The sequence below is a fragment of the Furipterus horrens genome, unplaced genomic scaffold (assembly GCF_987537825.1).
Source record: "Furipterus horrens unplaced genomic scaffold, mFurHor1.1.pri manual_scaffold_9, whole genome shotgun sequence".
Classification (NCBI taxonomy): domain Eukaryota; kingdom Metazoa; phylum Chordata; class Mammalia; order Chiroptera; family Furipteridae; genus Furipterus; species Furipterus horrens.
This window is the reverse complement of record NW_028327179.1, coordinates 44,781,245-44,799,350: the sequence shown is the minus strand read 5'-3', so window position 1 is coordinate 44,799,350 and position 18,106 is coordinate 44,781,245. Positions and strand designations below refer to the sequence as shown.

Below are 18,106 nucleotides of genomic sequence, written 5' to 3'. Positions count from 1 at the left end.
GTCTTGAACCTGTAGAATATACTTGCCATCTTTTACAGCTCAGCACATTGTTTCATGGCTAGCACTGCCCTAAAATAGCACATGGCTTAGCACTGAGCTCTGCCTTCTTGCCAACTCATGCTCTGTTTCTTGCTTTTAAATTTGTTTCCATTAACAACAGAGGTCTTCAATGACACAAATGAAAATGTAAAAGGCATAGGGTGCTGGAATTTGCCCAAAGGTTGCAGTTTTTTCTCAATACTTTTATTGTTTGACAGTAATGGAACTAAAACAAAAATGATAATTTGTTTTTTATACTCATTATATAAAAGGTATTTAGGAAATGGAAAAAGAGTGTGTCTCAGTATATATTTAGTTGATGCTACAATGGTAGCCGTAAAAAAAGATCACTTGAATCTTGTTCCTTTTTTTTTTCTTTAAGAGAAAGTGCAGTCTGCTGAACTCATGGAAACACACCCTGATAAATCTGCATGGAAGAGAGGAAAGAGAAGAATAAATTTTCTTATAGTTATCCTTTGAGCTCAGACTTGCTCCCATAGCCAAATGGGGATCTTTCCTACAGCAACTAAATAAGCAGGTTCTAGAGGGGTAATTCCTCCATCCTCATCTTGACGAATACAAAATTGAAAGGGGAATTGGGGATGTTGTAGAGCATGAACTTTATTTCCTTCATTTTCAGGAAGGCTTGATGTTTTAAAAGAAAAGCAAAAGTGTATTGTGACACCTTCAACATGATAAAATGAGTTTACAGAATGCCCTCCTGAGAAAATGTTTTTTTCTTTTAATTATGACTTTTGTGGACCTTAAAACTTATTCTAGCCAAGTCTACAGACATGGCTCCAGCTCTGCAGTTTGACCTTCTTTTAATCATGCCCCTCTGCAGCCCTGTGAACTCAGGCAGTTACTTTCTCTGTATCTCCATTTATGAAGCTAAACAGTGTTGTTAAAGAATTAAATGGGGTTAACATTTGTAACATATTTTTTCTCCTCATATGTGAACAACATATCAATGTTTGATCAACATGTGAAGAGATTTAAAATAAGGTATCTAGCACCACTTAAACCATATTCATTTGATAGGAAGTTTAATCATAAGCGTTTATACATGTTTATGAATAATCATGGAATATGACATCTTTTTTTCATGAAATTGCTTTGGTTGGATGGCTGAATAAATATAGCATATAAACTCACTCTTCTGACTTCAGATCACTGAAGCATCCTTTTTCTGTTCACAATTGCAGGAACCTTGTACCTTTAGCTCAACATCACATCATCTTTTGGCAGCACAATTAAGCTACTAATCAGAATACGAGAAAACTCACCTAGGAAAGAATTACTTTTTTATGACAGAGTTTCTAAGTTTTTTCTAAAGATCTTCAAGAAAAGAGATCCACAGCATATCATTGTAAAACAGTCTACCCTAGTATTTCCCAAGAGACTTTCTTTGTACTTAAAACTTCCCTCATCCAATTTAAGGCTATGAAAGAGATTTTGTTTTATTTTGACTGCTAGAGTCCTATATAAATATATATTATAGGGAAAAATAGACATACAAAATTCCTTGGCAATTTCTTCTCATCTTTTATTCCCATGGTATTTGATAACAGTTTTAATTTTCCATTTACATCAAATTTAGTGCTATTCTACTTAAGACTCTTCATGGTCCAGCAAAGTCCAATGCACCCTTGGATTCCGTTCATCAGTTCCTTCCTGATTTCAATGACACTCTCACAGAGGAAAAATGCAGAGAGCTTCTTATTTACACAGCACCCTTTATTGAGTTTTGATTTATCAAAACATGCAGGTGTTATTTAAAATGTTTAATTGACACTTAATTGAGACCATCAGAAGGGGGTTTAAAAGAAACTGCAGTAACACAAGTTTTCCCAAGCACTAAATATTTCAGAAGACTCAATACAATGAGATTGAGCATTCTCCCAAGATTAATGGCGAAATCAAGAACAAGTGCCTTTACTTTTATCTGTTGGGCAACCATAAGACAAACTATTTTCAACAAATGTGCCTTGAAAGGTTAATGCTACCAGAGTTCATAAAGAGGCAATTTATTATTCTGAGTTTATTGTCTAATAACAATTCATTGGCTTTTGGGGTTAGCTCACTAGTTCACAGGGGTCCTTTTATTTGTCATTTATTTAACTAAGCTTCTTGTCAAATGAAGCAAATATTACAAGATAAAATATGTTTTGTAAAATCTCATCCTCTTTCATTTATATACTACCAATGACATGGAAACTTTTTATAACTTTATTAATAAAAATCCAGCATTGAAAGAAAGCAAAAAGAATCACAAAGTAAATAACGTAAAGAACTGATAATCCTATGCAAGCCTAGACTCTACACTTCAAACACGTGTTTTCCGATACAACTCACAGTGACATTTTTATGTTTTTAATGCACTGTCATGCACATGTAAATGTAAATGTAAAACTCAATCGTGGGCTGGAAATTGGCCAATATAAGCTAAGGAAAAATGTATCCAAATAGTAGAAACCTTTATAAAGTTTCAGACTTTTGATTGTCATTTTCCTTTTGAGTTTTAGGCAATTATTCACAGGCTTCAAAGGGGTGAGGAACAGTTTAGCAGTAAGACGTCTTTATTGTTCTAGTGAACACAAGCAAAGATTTAAGACTAGTAATTGACTTTTTGCCATGCATTTAACTATCAATGAATTTATTTTTGATCTTTCAAAGCTTAATAAGTGCTTTAAGATAATTCCATTGGCACCTTAATAACTCATAAGAGTTTGGGCCAAAAGAAAAATTGAAGTAGAGCCAGCTTGCTGCCAATTCAGTAAAATAATATTCAGGCTTTTCGAAGCTATGGGATATTGAATGCACCTTAGTTTTATCCTTTTTTTTTTTTTAAATATTACCTTTCTAGATCTAAAAACATAAAAAAAAATGATAATCCAGTATTCATCAGGATTACTAAAAAAAAGTAATGTCTGAAGCTCAGTTGGTTGGAGCATTGTCCCATGTACCAAAAAAGGCTGCGAGTTTGACTCCGGTCAGGGTACATATCTAAGTTGTAGGTTTGACCCCCCCAGTCAGGGTGCTTGTATGAGGTAACCGATCTATGTTTCTCACATCTCTCTCTCTCTCTCCCTACCCGCCCCCCAGCCCTTACCTTCCTCTCTCTCTAAAATCATTTTTTTTAAAAGAATATATCCTTGGGTAAGAATTAAAAAAGAAAGTAATGCCTGATAATTCAGAGGTTTGTAGTAGAAAGACAGAAAGACAAATATCCATATGACTGAATAATTGCTTCTTTAGTAATAGAGGCGGAGCTACTGTGCATTTTGGATGAGTTAACTTAACTGTAGTTAGTATTCAATCTTAAAACAATAAAAAAGGAATTTTGCTATTTCAGTAACAATAGCATATATCCTTGTTACCTTACATAAGATTAACAAATTCAGTAATTAAATCTTAACTAAAATATTGAATTTAAGGTCTATTAATTTCATCACACACAAAGTATTCCAAAGAGCAAATATTCCTGAATAAATTTCAAATTACTCATTGAAAGTACGAAGAAAATCTGATACACTATATAACAGCCATTGCTTTAAGTGCAGTATATGACATACATTTGGTATTTATATAGATATACTTGTACTTTATTTATACATTTCTATGGCTATATTTACACAGATATATTTCATTCCGTGTTACAGAAACTACCCCATATACTTCCTTTCCTGAGGCTTTATGGTACTCTTAAATGCTCTAATTTCAAGCCACTTACTATGCTATGACAATAATTAGAAATCAACCAAGTACACTGGGTTCTTATTAAGTTCAAGCTTATCATTAAAAAATGGACTTTAAAAAAATACAATCTTCAGAAATTCCTCTCATGTTTTTTATATTTTAGTGCTATAATGAAGAAATGGATATCTGTTGCTTTCTACCTGCTATCTGTCTTTGTTTTAAATTACCCAAAACTCACTAATGGGCGATTGCAGTATACCAAGGCCCTACTGTTTGGGGAGGTATAGTGGTAAGGGGTATCAAAATTTATGTTAATTCAACATTTATTGTGCAATATATCAGTCACTATGCTACGTGGAAGGAAAGTAATTACAGTACAAATGAAGACCATGTATCTTCCCTAAAGGAATTTGCAAATTCCAACTCTAATGCAAGCTTGTGAATGTACTGTAATGAGATGTATTCTATATACCCCCAACACATTTCACAAAATTATTTCATTTAATTTTTTAAAAAGTTATATGAAGTATGTGTTACTCCCATTTTACAGAGAATAAAACTCCACATTAGAGAGATTAGGTAATTACCACAATGTTGCCTACCCAGAAAGTAGCAGACAATCATGATTAAAACCAGTTTTGTATGAATCTAAAATAACTGAATTTTTCAAAATTGTTTGTTTAGTTTTGTTCTTCCACATACAGGTCATTTACACAAAATGTTCTTGAAAGCATTAAAGAGGTTATTCTAAAAGAGTTTCTCAAAGAAGGTAATATTTTAAAAACAAAACTAAGCTTACATGTCGCTTAATTATAGGACAACAAGGGGTATTAGAAATAATTTTGTCCAATGTTTTTAAATGGTCAGGGAACTGAGGTCCTGATAAAGTTTCAGAATTAATTAGTGAAGAATCAAAGATTAAAAATCCTGATTTTTTTGGTTACTATGTAAATGCTGTTCTTACTATACCACATTGCCAATCAAACATTCATACATTTATGCATATCAAAAATAAGTCCATTTAAATATATGTCCTAAGATTTTAATTAAAAAATTGGTAGAGGCCAGTGTAATCATGGTAAACATTTTCCCTACTTTATTATAACTAAAATGTTGTTGTTATTTTTCATTATACAAAAAATATAAAAGCATTACACGCATACAAAAATACATTTCAGAATAAGGATTATTACCAGGAATAATCAGCGATATTTAATAATGGAAAAAAAGGGCAATTCGTCAGGAGATATAATACTCCTAAATATGTCAGTACCTAATAAAAAAAATTCAAAACATGAAGCAAAAATTGATGGAATTGAAAAGTGAAACAGGCAAATCCATAATTATAATTGGAGAGTTCAACTTCTTCTGTCAGTAAAAGAACATATAGACTGAAAACGAGTAAGGATATAGAGAACATCACAAACCATCAACTGAATGAACCTAATTGGTATTAATAGGACATTATGGAGCAAAAGAAGAATACACATTCTTTTTATATAGATTATATTCTGTGTTATAAAACAGTTTAAATAGATTTTAAAGAATTGGAAAGCATATATGTTCTTTGAAAACAAGATATTAAACCAGATATCTATAACAGATATATCTATATCTATATATGTAAATAATATATCTGTCCCAAATATTTGTAAATTATACAAAATATTTCTAAACAATCCACGGGTAAAAGAAAACATAATGAGGAAGTTAGAAGATATATTGAACTCACTCAAAATCAAAACACATTTTATCAAGATATGTAGGGCACTGCTAAAGCAGTGTTTCAAGGGAAATTTATAGCATAACTGTATAACTGGTTAAAATTTTTTAAATATCATATCTCTGATTTAAATCTCCATAATAAAAAGTTATAAAAGAGTAAATAATGCACAAATCAAGAAGAAATGAGATAATTATATTTTGGAGCATAAGTCAAGGAAATGTCAAACAGAAAAATAACAGAAAAAACCCAGAAGTTGATTATTTAAAGAGATCAACAAATTGGAAAAATTGATCTCTACACAGATCAGTCAGAACATTAAGAAAGTAGATATACATTATCAACATCAAAAATGAAATGAAGAACATTACTACAGTTCCTACAGACATAGTGAGGATAATAAGATATTAAGAATAACTTTATGTCAGTAAATCAAACATCCTAGATTCACAATCTGAACTGTTAGCTGAGAAAGTCATATTATTATAAGAATTTTTCCAATTTTTAAATAGAAACAATATTTAACACATTTAACTCAGTAATCACATTTTATATATTCAAATATAGATAGTATTTTCATTTTTCTGAAGTTCAGAACCTTTTATTAAGATTATATGCAACTGACTTTTTTTCATCAAATTATTTTGTATTTACTCCTGATTTTATAAAATACTACATCTAAAATCCTTACTGGATAAGTGCAATGCTTTCCCTTGTATATTAGCAAGCTAAACAATTTTTGTCTCTTTTATATCTATATCCTTGCCTTTCTATATGACTTTTATAGATTCCATAGATATAGAATATAGTGGCAATAATGCTATAAAATATAAATCTGTTAAACTATTGAATTGTTTTCAACAAAAATTCAACTTAAAAACATCTGCATAAACTTTATATTCATTTGAAAAGCTATTTAGCATAAAATGACATTTATAAAAATTACAAAATGTAGTATCTATGAGGAGTCAGTTCTCTTAACATGCAAGATTTAGCTAGCACAAATGTAAATAATTAATAACATCTGAAGAACATTCTCTGGTAGGACTGATGACCATCTGGCTAACCTTGCACTAGATCAATAGACATGGCAAATCTGTAAATCGTTTCTTAAATGTTATCAGTCTATAATTCCACCACCAGAAGAAGGGATGGAACTTGGATGGGAGAAGGAATCTCTTGCTATCCATACCTTTACATCACCTGCGATTCTTAATTTGACTGTCAATAAGACAAGACTGAGAGGATTCTCCTAAAAGTTCTCCCCAGAAAGAAATAGGCAGATGACAAAGTGAAAGTGAAGATTTCAAGACAGAAGAGCCAGGAGACAACATAATTACAAGAAACTATAAAGATCAAAAGACCTCTGCCTGATGTAACTTGAAATTATTTTAATTTCCTCAAAAGCATCTTCCAAGTCCTGATTTTAGGTTTTGAAGTAGTTATAGAAATTTTGAAATATGAAATAAATGAAACTATATATCCCTATGTATTTAAATTAATACATATTCATATACAGGATGGGTCAAAAGTAGGTTTACAGTTGTGAGTGTGCGAAACAGAGTTTATTCTTTTATTATTATTAATTATTATATTATTTTCCACATGAACAGCTGTAAATCTACTCTTACCCCACCCTATATATGTCAACCCTACACAAAATTCTATATTTTGAGGTCAAGAATAAACCACTTTGGAAGAAGTTCAGTAACCTACTCATTGTTATACTCAGATAAGTCACCACAAAATCAATGAGAAATTTTAAATTATAGGAAATTTGGAACAGGTGTCTAAAGCAGGTATACTATTAAATCTCTTAAGAAAATAACTATAAATTTATTATTAAAATTTAAACATTTTAACAATTGTTTTTGCCCAAGGTACTTTCTTATGATACCTTATCTAATATATAGTTTACTTTAGAAGATATTTTGCATTTAATTCAGAAATTATGGAATTTTCATTAAGTGTGTTTTCCCTACTGATAAATCTCTTTAAAACAGTCTCTAAATTAAGTGACAATTTTTCTCTCTGATTATTTCCTATTAAGACTCTTGGGAAGAATAAAATATCAGGAATTATAATAATTCCAGATCAGCAGTTTACTTTACCATACAGTATTCTACATATGTTATAAATTAAGGTAAGTCTTATTTTGCAAGAATCTGTTTTGAGTTTGAGAACATTTAAAATATTAGAGATGCAGTATTTTTAAAAGCCCATCATAACTTCTTGTCACTCTATGCATAGCAGCTACTGTCCCACATAGTACTGAATTTTGATATAAAAGAGTATATTACAGAATTTCCTTAAAAGACAAATTGTAACTATCTCTTCAAGTATAGACTTGATGAAATATCCCTGGTGACATACATCTTTTTAATATTCACCTATGTTGGGTTAAGTTTAGGTTAAAAGTTTGGTTAACTTTTATGTAATAGGGAGAAAAGGTTTAAGACCTAATCTATGAGAACACTCCATCTTCCTATATTTGAGAGAAATACAAAAAATAGAGGAAAAATAGTATTGATCCTTAATGCCTTTCTTTATATTAGATATTTCATAGTTTTCAACTGAGGAGAAAATGTGTAAGTAGACTGAAAGATGCTTAATAATTTTTAAAAAGGGCACTTCAAAGGGTCTTTTTTTCTTTCTTCACGACTTAACTGGATAGCCATGGCTTTTAAGGGTAATACCTGGCTTAGAATCTAAGGAAGCAATTAGAAGCTCACACACTCTAAATTCTAAATAAATCTCCTCCAGAGCTTATGATGATCTTGGATAAAGCACTCAGTGACAGGAAGAAGGAAGGAAGAAAAGAAGGAAAGAAGGAAGGAAGGAAGGAAGGAAGGAAGGAAGGGAGGGAGGGAGGGAGGGAGGGAAGAAGGAAGGAATGGAGGGAGGAAAGAAGGAGAAAGAAATAAAGAACAAAAGAACAAAAGAATGAAAAAATGAAAATGAAAGAGAAAGAGAGAAAGGGGGTGAGGGAAAAAGAAAGAAGAAAGAAAGAAAGGGAAAGAAGGAAGGAAGGAAGGGAGAGAGAGAGAGAGAGAGAGAGAGAGAGAGGGAGAGAGAGAGGGAGAGAGGGAGAGAGAGAGAGAGGGAGGGAGGGAAGGAGGGAGGGAGGGGGAGAGAGAGAGAGAGAGAGAGAGAGAGAGAGAGAGAGAGAGAGAGAGAGAGAGAGAGAGAGAGAGAGAGAGAGAGAGAGAAAGAAAGAAAGAAAGAAAGAAAGAAAGAAAGAAAGAAAGAAAGAAAGAAAGAAAGAAAGAAAGAAAGAAAAAGAAAGAAAGAGAAAGAAAAAGAAAAAGGAAGGAAAGGAGGGAGGGAGGGAGGGAGGGAGCCATTTGACTAGTGTCAGTCACACTGCTATCTGAAATTCAAGATAATAGTTTCAAAGACATCTTGCTACAGGAAGGTTTAGAGTATGTTGTTGTTGTTTTATTCAAATGAAAGTTAAAATATGCCCAAAGACACTGAGGTTTATGCAAAGAGACCTCAAAGAAGTAAAAATATATATAAATAACCATGACTGACAAGATGATCTTCCTTATTCATTTCTTATTCCATCTGTTCAATTAGTATGGGTTATGTGACTCACTGAAATCGTCCATCTGTAAGTCCTTTGAAATATATACATTAAACGTGTGCATACATTTGGCAAACCATTCCCTTCAGAGGACCTTATAACTTTTATGCTTGTGAAAATGTGAAGTCACACCCATTTCCCTAAGCTTCTGAAAACATCTGTACACACCAACAATCACAGACACATTTTGAACTATTCATTTAGTTCTTTTTCAATTAATTAGGAGACTTTGCCAACCTCAGGAAGTTCTTGTGGAAACAGAAGAAACATCATTATATGTAAAGACCAGATTCTAGATTAATGTTCAAAATCTATTAGGAAAAATTTTCAGTAATTACAGCTGAATAGCTCTTTCTGCTGATGAGTATTAGCAAATAGGTGTTTCTCAACCAAACCAGGTGAATATTAAGATCAAAGATCTTAGGCTTTGAGTCCTTCACCTCACCACCCCCCACATGCATACACATGCAAACACAGAAGAAACTTAAAAAGAAGCAAAATATACTTCAAGCATTTTCATAAACAAATGCAATAAAGGGCTTTTGTCTATTAACTAACAATTTTACATAGCCATATCATCCAAAAACCAGTCCCATCAATATTTTTTAAATTAAGGAATACTCAATAATACTTGACTGTCTTTAATTTTTTAATCTGGACAAGAAAAGAAAAGTAAATAACATTCTTCCAGAGTATTTATCAACTTTCTTACCATTAAATGTTAAATAAACTCTTGCCTGGGGCTGAGAAGATCCTTTTACACAGACAGAACAAACAAATACTCCAACCAACATGCAAATTGCCTGGAATGCCATTTCTTCCAATTTTCGAGTTACTATCCAAGGGAAATACCTTTAAAAAAGAGATAAGTTTCTTATATTTCATTTCACATTTTAGGAGCACACCCACACAAACAAAATCAGCAATCTAGACAGAGCTCCCTATTCACAAGACACTTCTTACCTTTTATAGTCATGCAAACAGTAGGAGGTGCTGTGACTTAGTTTCTTAGATTTGAAAATTTGGATTTGACTCATTTGGTCTGGAAGTGTTTGCAAAACAGAAACTGTTTCATCCTCTAAAACATAATGCTAATATTAAAGCAGAACAAAGCAACCAGGAAAAAGTTATTTATTCCCAATATTTAAATTTGATCATCTCTCTAAAAATCACATTATGTTTAAATGACTTGAGAATGGTACTAATAGGCATTAATGGATGAAAACATTCCTTTCTCCTACAAATACAGTAGCAGTACAAAAATCTTACATGAACATTCATGTGTACCCACTCACTTCCATAGCATTAACTCTTTTGGAGTAATCATCTCTAAAATGGTGTTTCCATACATACATTTACATATGCTCAATTCCTGATGACTAAGATTACTTGAAACAGTTATCAGCCAACATATATGGAAGACCATGCAGCTGTTAAATGATGCAGATGAGGTAACCGTGGACTGGTGCCAAATTCAAATGAGTGACCTAGTGGTGAGCAATCCAATGAACCATGTATCCCTCAATACATATTTAAAATAAATCAACCAGAAAGTGGCTGTCAAAATTCCAAAAGATAAATCAGAGAGACAAGGACTGTTTGAAACTGTAGCTATAAAATTAACACATGCTATTAACTAATGTCTGAATACCAAGGAAGATCAGGTAATGTGTATCTAGAGATCTATAAGAGCTCCAGTGGCCACAACATGAGAAATAAACTCGGGACCGTAAAAAAAATCCCATAATTTTGAGTCCAGCATAATTATACCCTGAAATGACAACACACAGTTTAATCTAGAAATTAATTTTTATAGGTTATAGCGATTCTGATCTTCAATAGTTTGTGGCTTTTTAAATTAAAATCTTATCACGAATTTTATTCAGTAAAAATGCCACTAAAAATTGTAAAGGCTACTTTGTTAATACAGAAAAAAAAATCACAAGTAAACTCAACATGCTATTTTAAACAAAAATTGTAAGTGGATTTCCTAGGCGGTACACATGTTATGAGAGTTAAAAACAAAATTGTAGCCTCTTTTATCACACAGATGGAGGAAACCCTAGAGATGTTTGTGTTGGTAATTTTCAAAAGAAACAGTTTCTTCCTGCTTCCACAACCTCTTCACCCTGTCATCCCTAAATTAATGTAGAAGAAAATTAATTTTATGGACTGACTTTCCCTTAGTAATTTGCTCCCTGGTACAAAGCCATAAATACGCCTAACCTTTGTCTCTTTATTAAGGAGGCTGATAATATTCACACCCTTTGCCATATTGCGATTATCAGTATTTTACCTGGTACGTCTCCCCAAAAGAGACACATGCCACAAACTGCAAAATAATAATAATAATAGAGATGAAACAGCAGGTCCCATGAAGCTACTATACAGTGCAATGTGATTTCAAGCCTACCTAGAGAAAAGAGACTCGAGCCAAGTGTCTTACACATGCCTCACACCCCCTATTTTATAATTTCTTCCCTTTAACCCAGACACTTAGGCTGGGGGTTGTTTTTACTTCTGATAGAAACACCAATAACATGAAAGAAAACGACTCTTTTATGTCCTTCCAGCAATATTGCCGCAGAAGTCATTGAAATACTCAACTTTAACTCTCCGCAGGTGTCACGACCTAAAGAAACAACTCAAGCCGGGCTCTCAGCAAGAGAGACAGTTCCCTGACAAACTGTCTATGCTCTTAAGAAAACGTGTAGGCTTGAGCACAGCGATGTGTGAAAAGTCGATACACCAACCCGAAAGTTATATTTTGCTAAATTTGTAATGCTGAAAATAAGGAATCCAGCTTACCGAGGTGGGAAGACCAGCACGGGAAAATCAATTTGCTACCGGTTTGGCTCCGCGTGTGTTTCTAGCCCTTTTCCCAGAAGACCTTAATTTCTAGAGCGTCCCAGTAGTGAAATTCTTTTTCCCGGTCCTCTGAGTTTCTTTGTAAAGGAATCCTCAGCGCTGCGGTGCCGTGGCACCCGGAGTCCTCCGCTTCGCTCAATCAAGCACCTCGGAGTGAATGGAAACTGGCTGGGCGTAGGGGGGTGGGGGGGGATTGGCGAGCGCTCGGTGTCCGATTACAGCGACGCGGCGCGCGGCTCCCGCTGCCCCGGCGCGCCGCCCTGCAGACTCGCATCACCAGCCCAGCGCTCCCGGCCCCATCTCCACCGTCCGCCAGGCCCCACCCAGGGCGCGCCCGCGGGAGGGTGGCCGGGAGCCGCGAGGGCGGGGCGGCCCGCGGAACCCGCTGCCAGGAGATGCAGGAATGCGCTGCAGCAGACTGGCGGACGGGGGGAACAACTCTGCTCCTTCGCAGTCCGCGGTGGAATGAGCAACTTACAGTAGGTGCTCCAACGTTTTTGTTTGTTACTGGCAACTCTAGGAAGGCATACAGCCATCAATACCAAAGTGCAATGCAGTCTTTCTCTTTTCTTTTCTTTTTTCCAAAAAAGGATCACTGCATCCTTTTAAGGCAAAGAGATGCGTCGTTAAAAGAGCATTAGTCTTGTCCTTTTCCTGCAGCAAATTTTTAAAAACACGTCGTCATTAAACCAACAGTCTCGTCTCAGAAGTTTATCCTTTTCAGTGTGTATTGTCTTCTGTTGCGTTTCCTTAAGGTACGGAATGCTGTAATTCTGTTGACCTCTACACACTTGCTCATTGCCAGTACTTTTCCCCTCCTGTATCCTCCCAGAACATATTTACAAGAAATTACTTCACAGTTTTGTGAAGGAAGACTGTTCTGAAATATACCAACAAATAGAGGTTTACACATCTAGACATTAGGGGTGTATTTCTAGATGTCTTTTCAGGTAAACTTGTTCAACTCTGGAACTGACTTTGATGTTTTAAGTGACAATTATTACTCTGACCACAATGAACTACATATTGGAACAGCAGGAAAAATGAGACTCCACCACCATAAAAGGAACAGGTACTTGCTTAAAAATCACTGTGGGCTACAGCCCAGCAGATGTCACTATACAAAGGGACTATGGAGTGCAATTTCTTCAGCTTGTTTTTTATAATTTTCATTATGAGGTAAAACAGAGCACTTCATTTTTACAAACTGTATCATAGAAAGTACTTCTGTGAGTGCAAAATCATTGCTGGAGTGGGGCAGTTGACTTAAATCTGAGATAGGAGGAAGTGAAGAGGTGATTAAGACACAGCGTTGTGTCTAAGCACCACCTGTTATGTCCAGTCTATGTAAAACTGTCTAACTCTCTATATAGCTGAGATATGAAGGGACCACATCAAATAAGAATGCAAATTTAAGCCTTCAAAAATTATATTCCGGGACCAATATCATCTTTACATGTCTAAGTTTATGGAAAAAAAAACAAACCCTCATCTAATGTACGTATTATTTTTCAAATTTTAATGTATTTAAATTCTTTTTGTGATGTTCAGTGCAATGAAAATTGAACAGCTTCTTGACAAACGTGTGTAATATTGAATTTAACCCACCAAACATCTGACAGTATTAAAAAACAGAGGCAAACATGTAAGCACAATGTACATTTCCCTGAAATGCTTCTGAAACTGATTGAGGCCCAAGTTATATATTGACCATGATTATCTTCCTACTGATGTCTGTGTCAACATTAACTTAATGAGGGGGAAGAGAAAAAAAAACACATTAGAAGATTGCTAGGAGCATTAATAAATTATGTAATTATTAATTTAGAAATTTGCAGCCATTCAACAGTGAATAATCTGTACTTCTGTGTAAGGTAGGATATATTCTGTACTTTATTTTTAAGTTTCAGGGAACCAAGATAAAAAAGTATGTAAGGTGACATTCATGTCAACTTGTATGTTTACAAGGGAATTTACTCAATTTACAAAAGCCTAAAGAATTAGCTTTATCTCTCACAAGGCTAGACTATGACAAATGGTTTAATTTAATCACAGTCTATAAAACTTGTGCTGCAATTCCCATCCTGCCTGAATAAACTTCTTTCCAATGTGTTTAATTGAATGGTGTTTGCTTAGTACTGAGCCATTTAATGGTATTTGCTTAGTATGGAGACATTTACCATAGGCCATGCCTCAAACTGAGTCATGAGAATATTGCTAGGTATTAGTCAAGGCGGATTCAAGCCCAAGAACAAAATGAGTGCTCATGGTTGCCTGAAGCCTAGGCCATATAGTGACATTTTAATAGTGGCAAAAGGTGCTCCTAAAAAGATTTTTTATCTCTGCCGTGTTTCTCGAAACTGCTTAGGAGCCTGAAACACCTTAACAAATCAGGACTTATAGAAGAAACATTGGTGGCCAGTGCCACTTTTCTGGGATGCAGTACTTGTTTCTGTCCTTAGGGGTGGAAAACTACATTATCTAACTGAATAAGCTAGTTCAGGAAAGAGGAACACCAAATATATCTATAAGACTAAGACTACAATTAAAATTTAGAGACCACTAATTACAAAGTCTGCCCTCATCAGAATGTCTTGGGGTAGGGGGAGTTAAAATACTTAGAATCACTCATTCAGATGTTAAAGAAATAGCACCACCTTTACACTAAAGTTTTTCTGCCGAAGTACAGTGGCCTTATTTTTAATTTTGATATTTTTGATATTTTTGGTGGTACTTAAGTCATTTAACTTAACTTCAGCTCAGACTGATTTTGAGTGATATACCCATATCTTCTTTGTGAATTGTGCAGCTAAGAATTCCCTTATTCCAAATTTAAAGAAAATAAGTTGTCTTCAGATTTTTCCCCATTATACAGGAGAGCTATATGAATAACCTTTAATTAGAGAATCTCAATTCTGCAGAGATTGAAAATTGCCTTCTTATTAGTCATCGTCTTAGCAAATAAAATTGTTTGTCATGGGAGACCATATACCATAAATACACCAGGCACTTTGTATGTTGTATGAACAACATTGTTAATGAAGTTACTGTTTTACAAATGGGAACATTGAAGGTTTTCCCAAAGTCACATGGAGAGTAAATATCGAAATAGAAAAAGAAACTCAAGCCCGACTGACTCACAATCTTATATTTTTCAATATGAATCTGAGCAATCGTTACACTTGTTCCCTCTCCTTACCTTTTCTCTTTAACTCTCTCCTACCCTCCTTCTTTTTCAACTTCCATATGCCAGCCCTTTCAATTTCCTGAACTGTTTCTTTAGAAAGTCTGTGTACTTCAAATGGTTATGTAATTTGTTTACACGAGTCTTACTTCTCCTTGGGTTCCTTCAGCTACTCTGAGACCAAACCGGTCAAACAGGTCTGGTCTAGAAATCTGTGTGTGAAATTGCTATCTACACAGTTGATGGGCTTTAGTATTTCCTCCATTAAAATTATTCTTTCTCTTTTTTTTTCTTAATAAGGGGAATGTATCTCTACATTTATTGTTAACCCATTGCTAATCTACATCCTTGACCCTTGATCTCTTTCTCTATTGAAATGTACTAGACTGTGAATCTCAAATTGTCGAGTCTCTGGCATTGAACCAAATAAACCAAAGTCAGTGGTTTCCTCTGGAGAGGGAAACTGGTCAGAGAGAGAATTTTCATTGTTTCCCTTTTTCTACCTTAGTAATTTTAAATCAATTGAATGTATAAGCTTTTACAAAACTCAAAGTTTAATTCTTCAGGGTTTCTTTGAATACCTTTAAACATCTCAAACACAATAAAGTACATATTTCCCAACTCTGCCAAAATAAGAGTATGTCCCAGTATTTCAGATGTAAAAGTAGAATAGTAAGGAATTTCAGTAGTAAGAATTTGTTAGTGATTTTACTTCTTTAGTATGTGCACGTGACAAAGTTGTAAAAGTGTGTTCTGATCACTCACACTTTCATCACAAGGATAAAATGTAAACTCTGTATTTGTTTTTTCCTTACTGGAATATTTCATGCGAAAACTCAGTGAGGGGAGATTAACTATCTGCAACTGCAGTTGCAAAGTAACAAACAGCATTTAATAAATAATCTTTGTTAGCTGAACATACTAACACACCCACAGTAATACTATAAAAACGGTAACCTGCTTTTATGGATCCGTTGTATCCAAAGTTGTCTTTCTTTTCCCCTGGGGGTATAAAACACTTTCCCATACCTGTTCTCGCAGAGAGCCCTGAGAGGCCTGTGTAAGTGCCTCTGATTGTCAGATGTGTGTAATGAAGCTCAAAAATAATAACCAGCTGGAGCAATGAACCCATGAAATATATTTCCTTGATGCTTTGTGTTCATTGCAATGGGCTCATTAAACTCTACACCAGAAGTGCACCAGAAGGCAGTATGGTTTAAAGAGCATGTGTTATTTAATAATTTTACAAATAGTATTTATTTTTATCTCCATAAGAGCCCTCTAAAAATAAGATATAAGTATCTCCATTATGCAATCAAAAGTCAATTAAGAAATCTGAAGCAACTGCTCCTAGACAATGAATTCAGATCTGTGTTTTCCAGAGTGTTACACTTTCTCTTCCCCACTACGTTTGGTGTGTTACTCTAACATATCAGTAAGTAGGAAAGGTGAGTGGAAACCTTTACCTTTCCGCCTAGGCTATTTAAGTCCCAAAGAAAGGTTTGTTTGTTTGGTTGGGTTTTTTGGGGGGTATTGTTTTGTTATTTATCTCACAGATTTGAATTATGAATGCAGGCATCTTTCTTTATCATGAAATTATGAACAGCTTGAGAGCAGAATCACTGTGTTATTTCCTTTGTATCTTTTAGAATAGCTAGAAGTAGGATGATTAATAAGCAGCCTTGACATATGGATGGAGAAGGATTTCAGGAAATGTGAGTGGAACTGAAGAGGCAGTCAATAATAAATCGGTCAGGTAAAAGGTTACACATTTAAAAAACAAAAATTCATACAAATTCTTCAATCATCCATCAAGGTATATATATAGTTTTATAAAGTAGCTCTATTCCCTTAAATGTCTAGTTTGTTACTTAGGTAAATAGGGTAAATGCTAATCCAGAAATAAATTGCAATAGTGGATTCAAGCCTAGTAACATGAATTGCATTAACTACATGGAAGGTCAAGTCTGATTGTATTTTATTTTATTTTTAAATTTATTGATTTTTTAGAGTGAAAGAGAGCGGAAGGGGAAGAAAAAAAGAAACAGAAAACATTGATTTGTTGTTCCAGTTATTTATGCATTCATTGGTTGATTCTTGTAAGTGCTCTGACCCAGGATAGAACCCAAAACCTCCGCGTATCTAGAGGATGCTTTACCAACTGAGCTACCAGACCAAGGCCAGGTCAAGTCTGATTTTAACATTACTAGTCTCAGGTTACTGTTATGCCAGTTGTCGCCAGGGTTACTGAAAAACCTTTTGTTCATTATTGAAGGATAAAAGTCCAGTTTATTTTTATGGCTCATACATTCTCTTTCACTGCCTGGTCAGGGTTAATCCCTCATCTCCGCTCACCCATCACTTCCTCGGTCACCTTAAACTTCATATGTATCAAATGCTTTACCTCACGATTCTTTGATTCCCTCCATGCATTCTCACACTTCTGTGGTTTTGCACATGCTATTCCTTCTGTTTTTCCCCATCTCACCCAACTGGCAAAGTCTCATTCATTGAAACTAACCGCAAATAAGTCCTTTTACAGTCCTAGGCAAAATCAGTCAAGAACTGGATGTTATATTTAGACTCATAACTGTCAGTTTTGATGTGAAATATATTTTGAGCTAAAGCTCTGATAACTAACTTAATAACTATAACATTTTGAGTATTGTTTGATTTCCAGTTTTAGTTTTATTTACAAAATCAGAATTACAACAACCATCAGGTTGATTGGTTAGTTAGATACTATAATGTGTGTTAACACCTTCTCTCTGACTTCTGTATTCTGATAAATTTGTTTATATCATCCTGGAAGGGTGGCTTAGTTGGTTGGAGCGTCCTCCTGTACACCAAAAAAAAAAAAAAGGTTGCAGGTTCGATCCCAGTTGGGGGTCATACATGAGGCAATCTATGGATATTTCTCTCTTCTCTCTCTCTCTCTCTCTCTCTCTCTCTCTCTCTCTCTCTCTCTCTCTCTCTCAAATTAATAAATATATCCTTGAGTCAGGAT

General features: G+C 34.4%; 1 protein-coding gene across 2 annotated transcripts in view; it reads right to left on the bottom strand.

The window, feature by feature from the left end:
* Positions 1–12,220, bottom strand: part of SEMA3C (semaphorin 3C) — a 177,422-nt gene extending 165,202 nt beyond the window's left edge. The window contains exons 1-2 of one of the 2 annotated variants that reach the window (XM_090287286.1): positions 11,856–12,220; positions 9,760–9,899 (exon numbers count right to left, since the gene is read on the bottom strand). In XM_090287286.1, coding sequence (XP_090143412.1) covers positions 9,760–9,862 — 103 coding nt within the window. In that variant the 5' untranslated portion in view covers positions 9,863–9,899; positions 11,856–12,220. Of the gene's footprint in view, positions 1–9,759; positions 9,900–11,855 lie in introns of those variants that run through there. The other variant, XM_090287287.1, reaches the window with a different exon arrangement.
* Between the last annotated feature and the right edge of the window lie 5,886 nt (positions 12,221–18,106).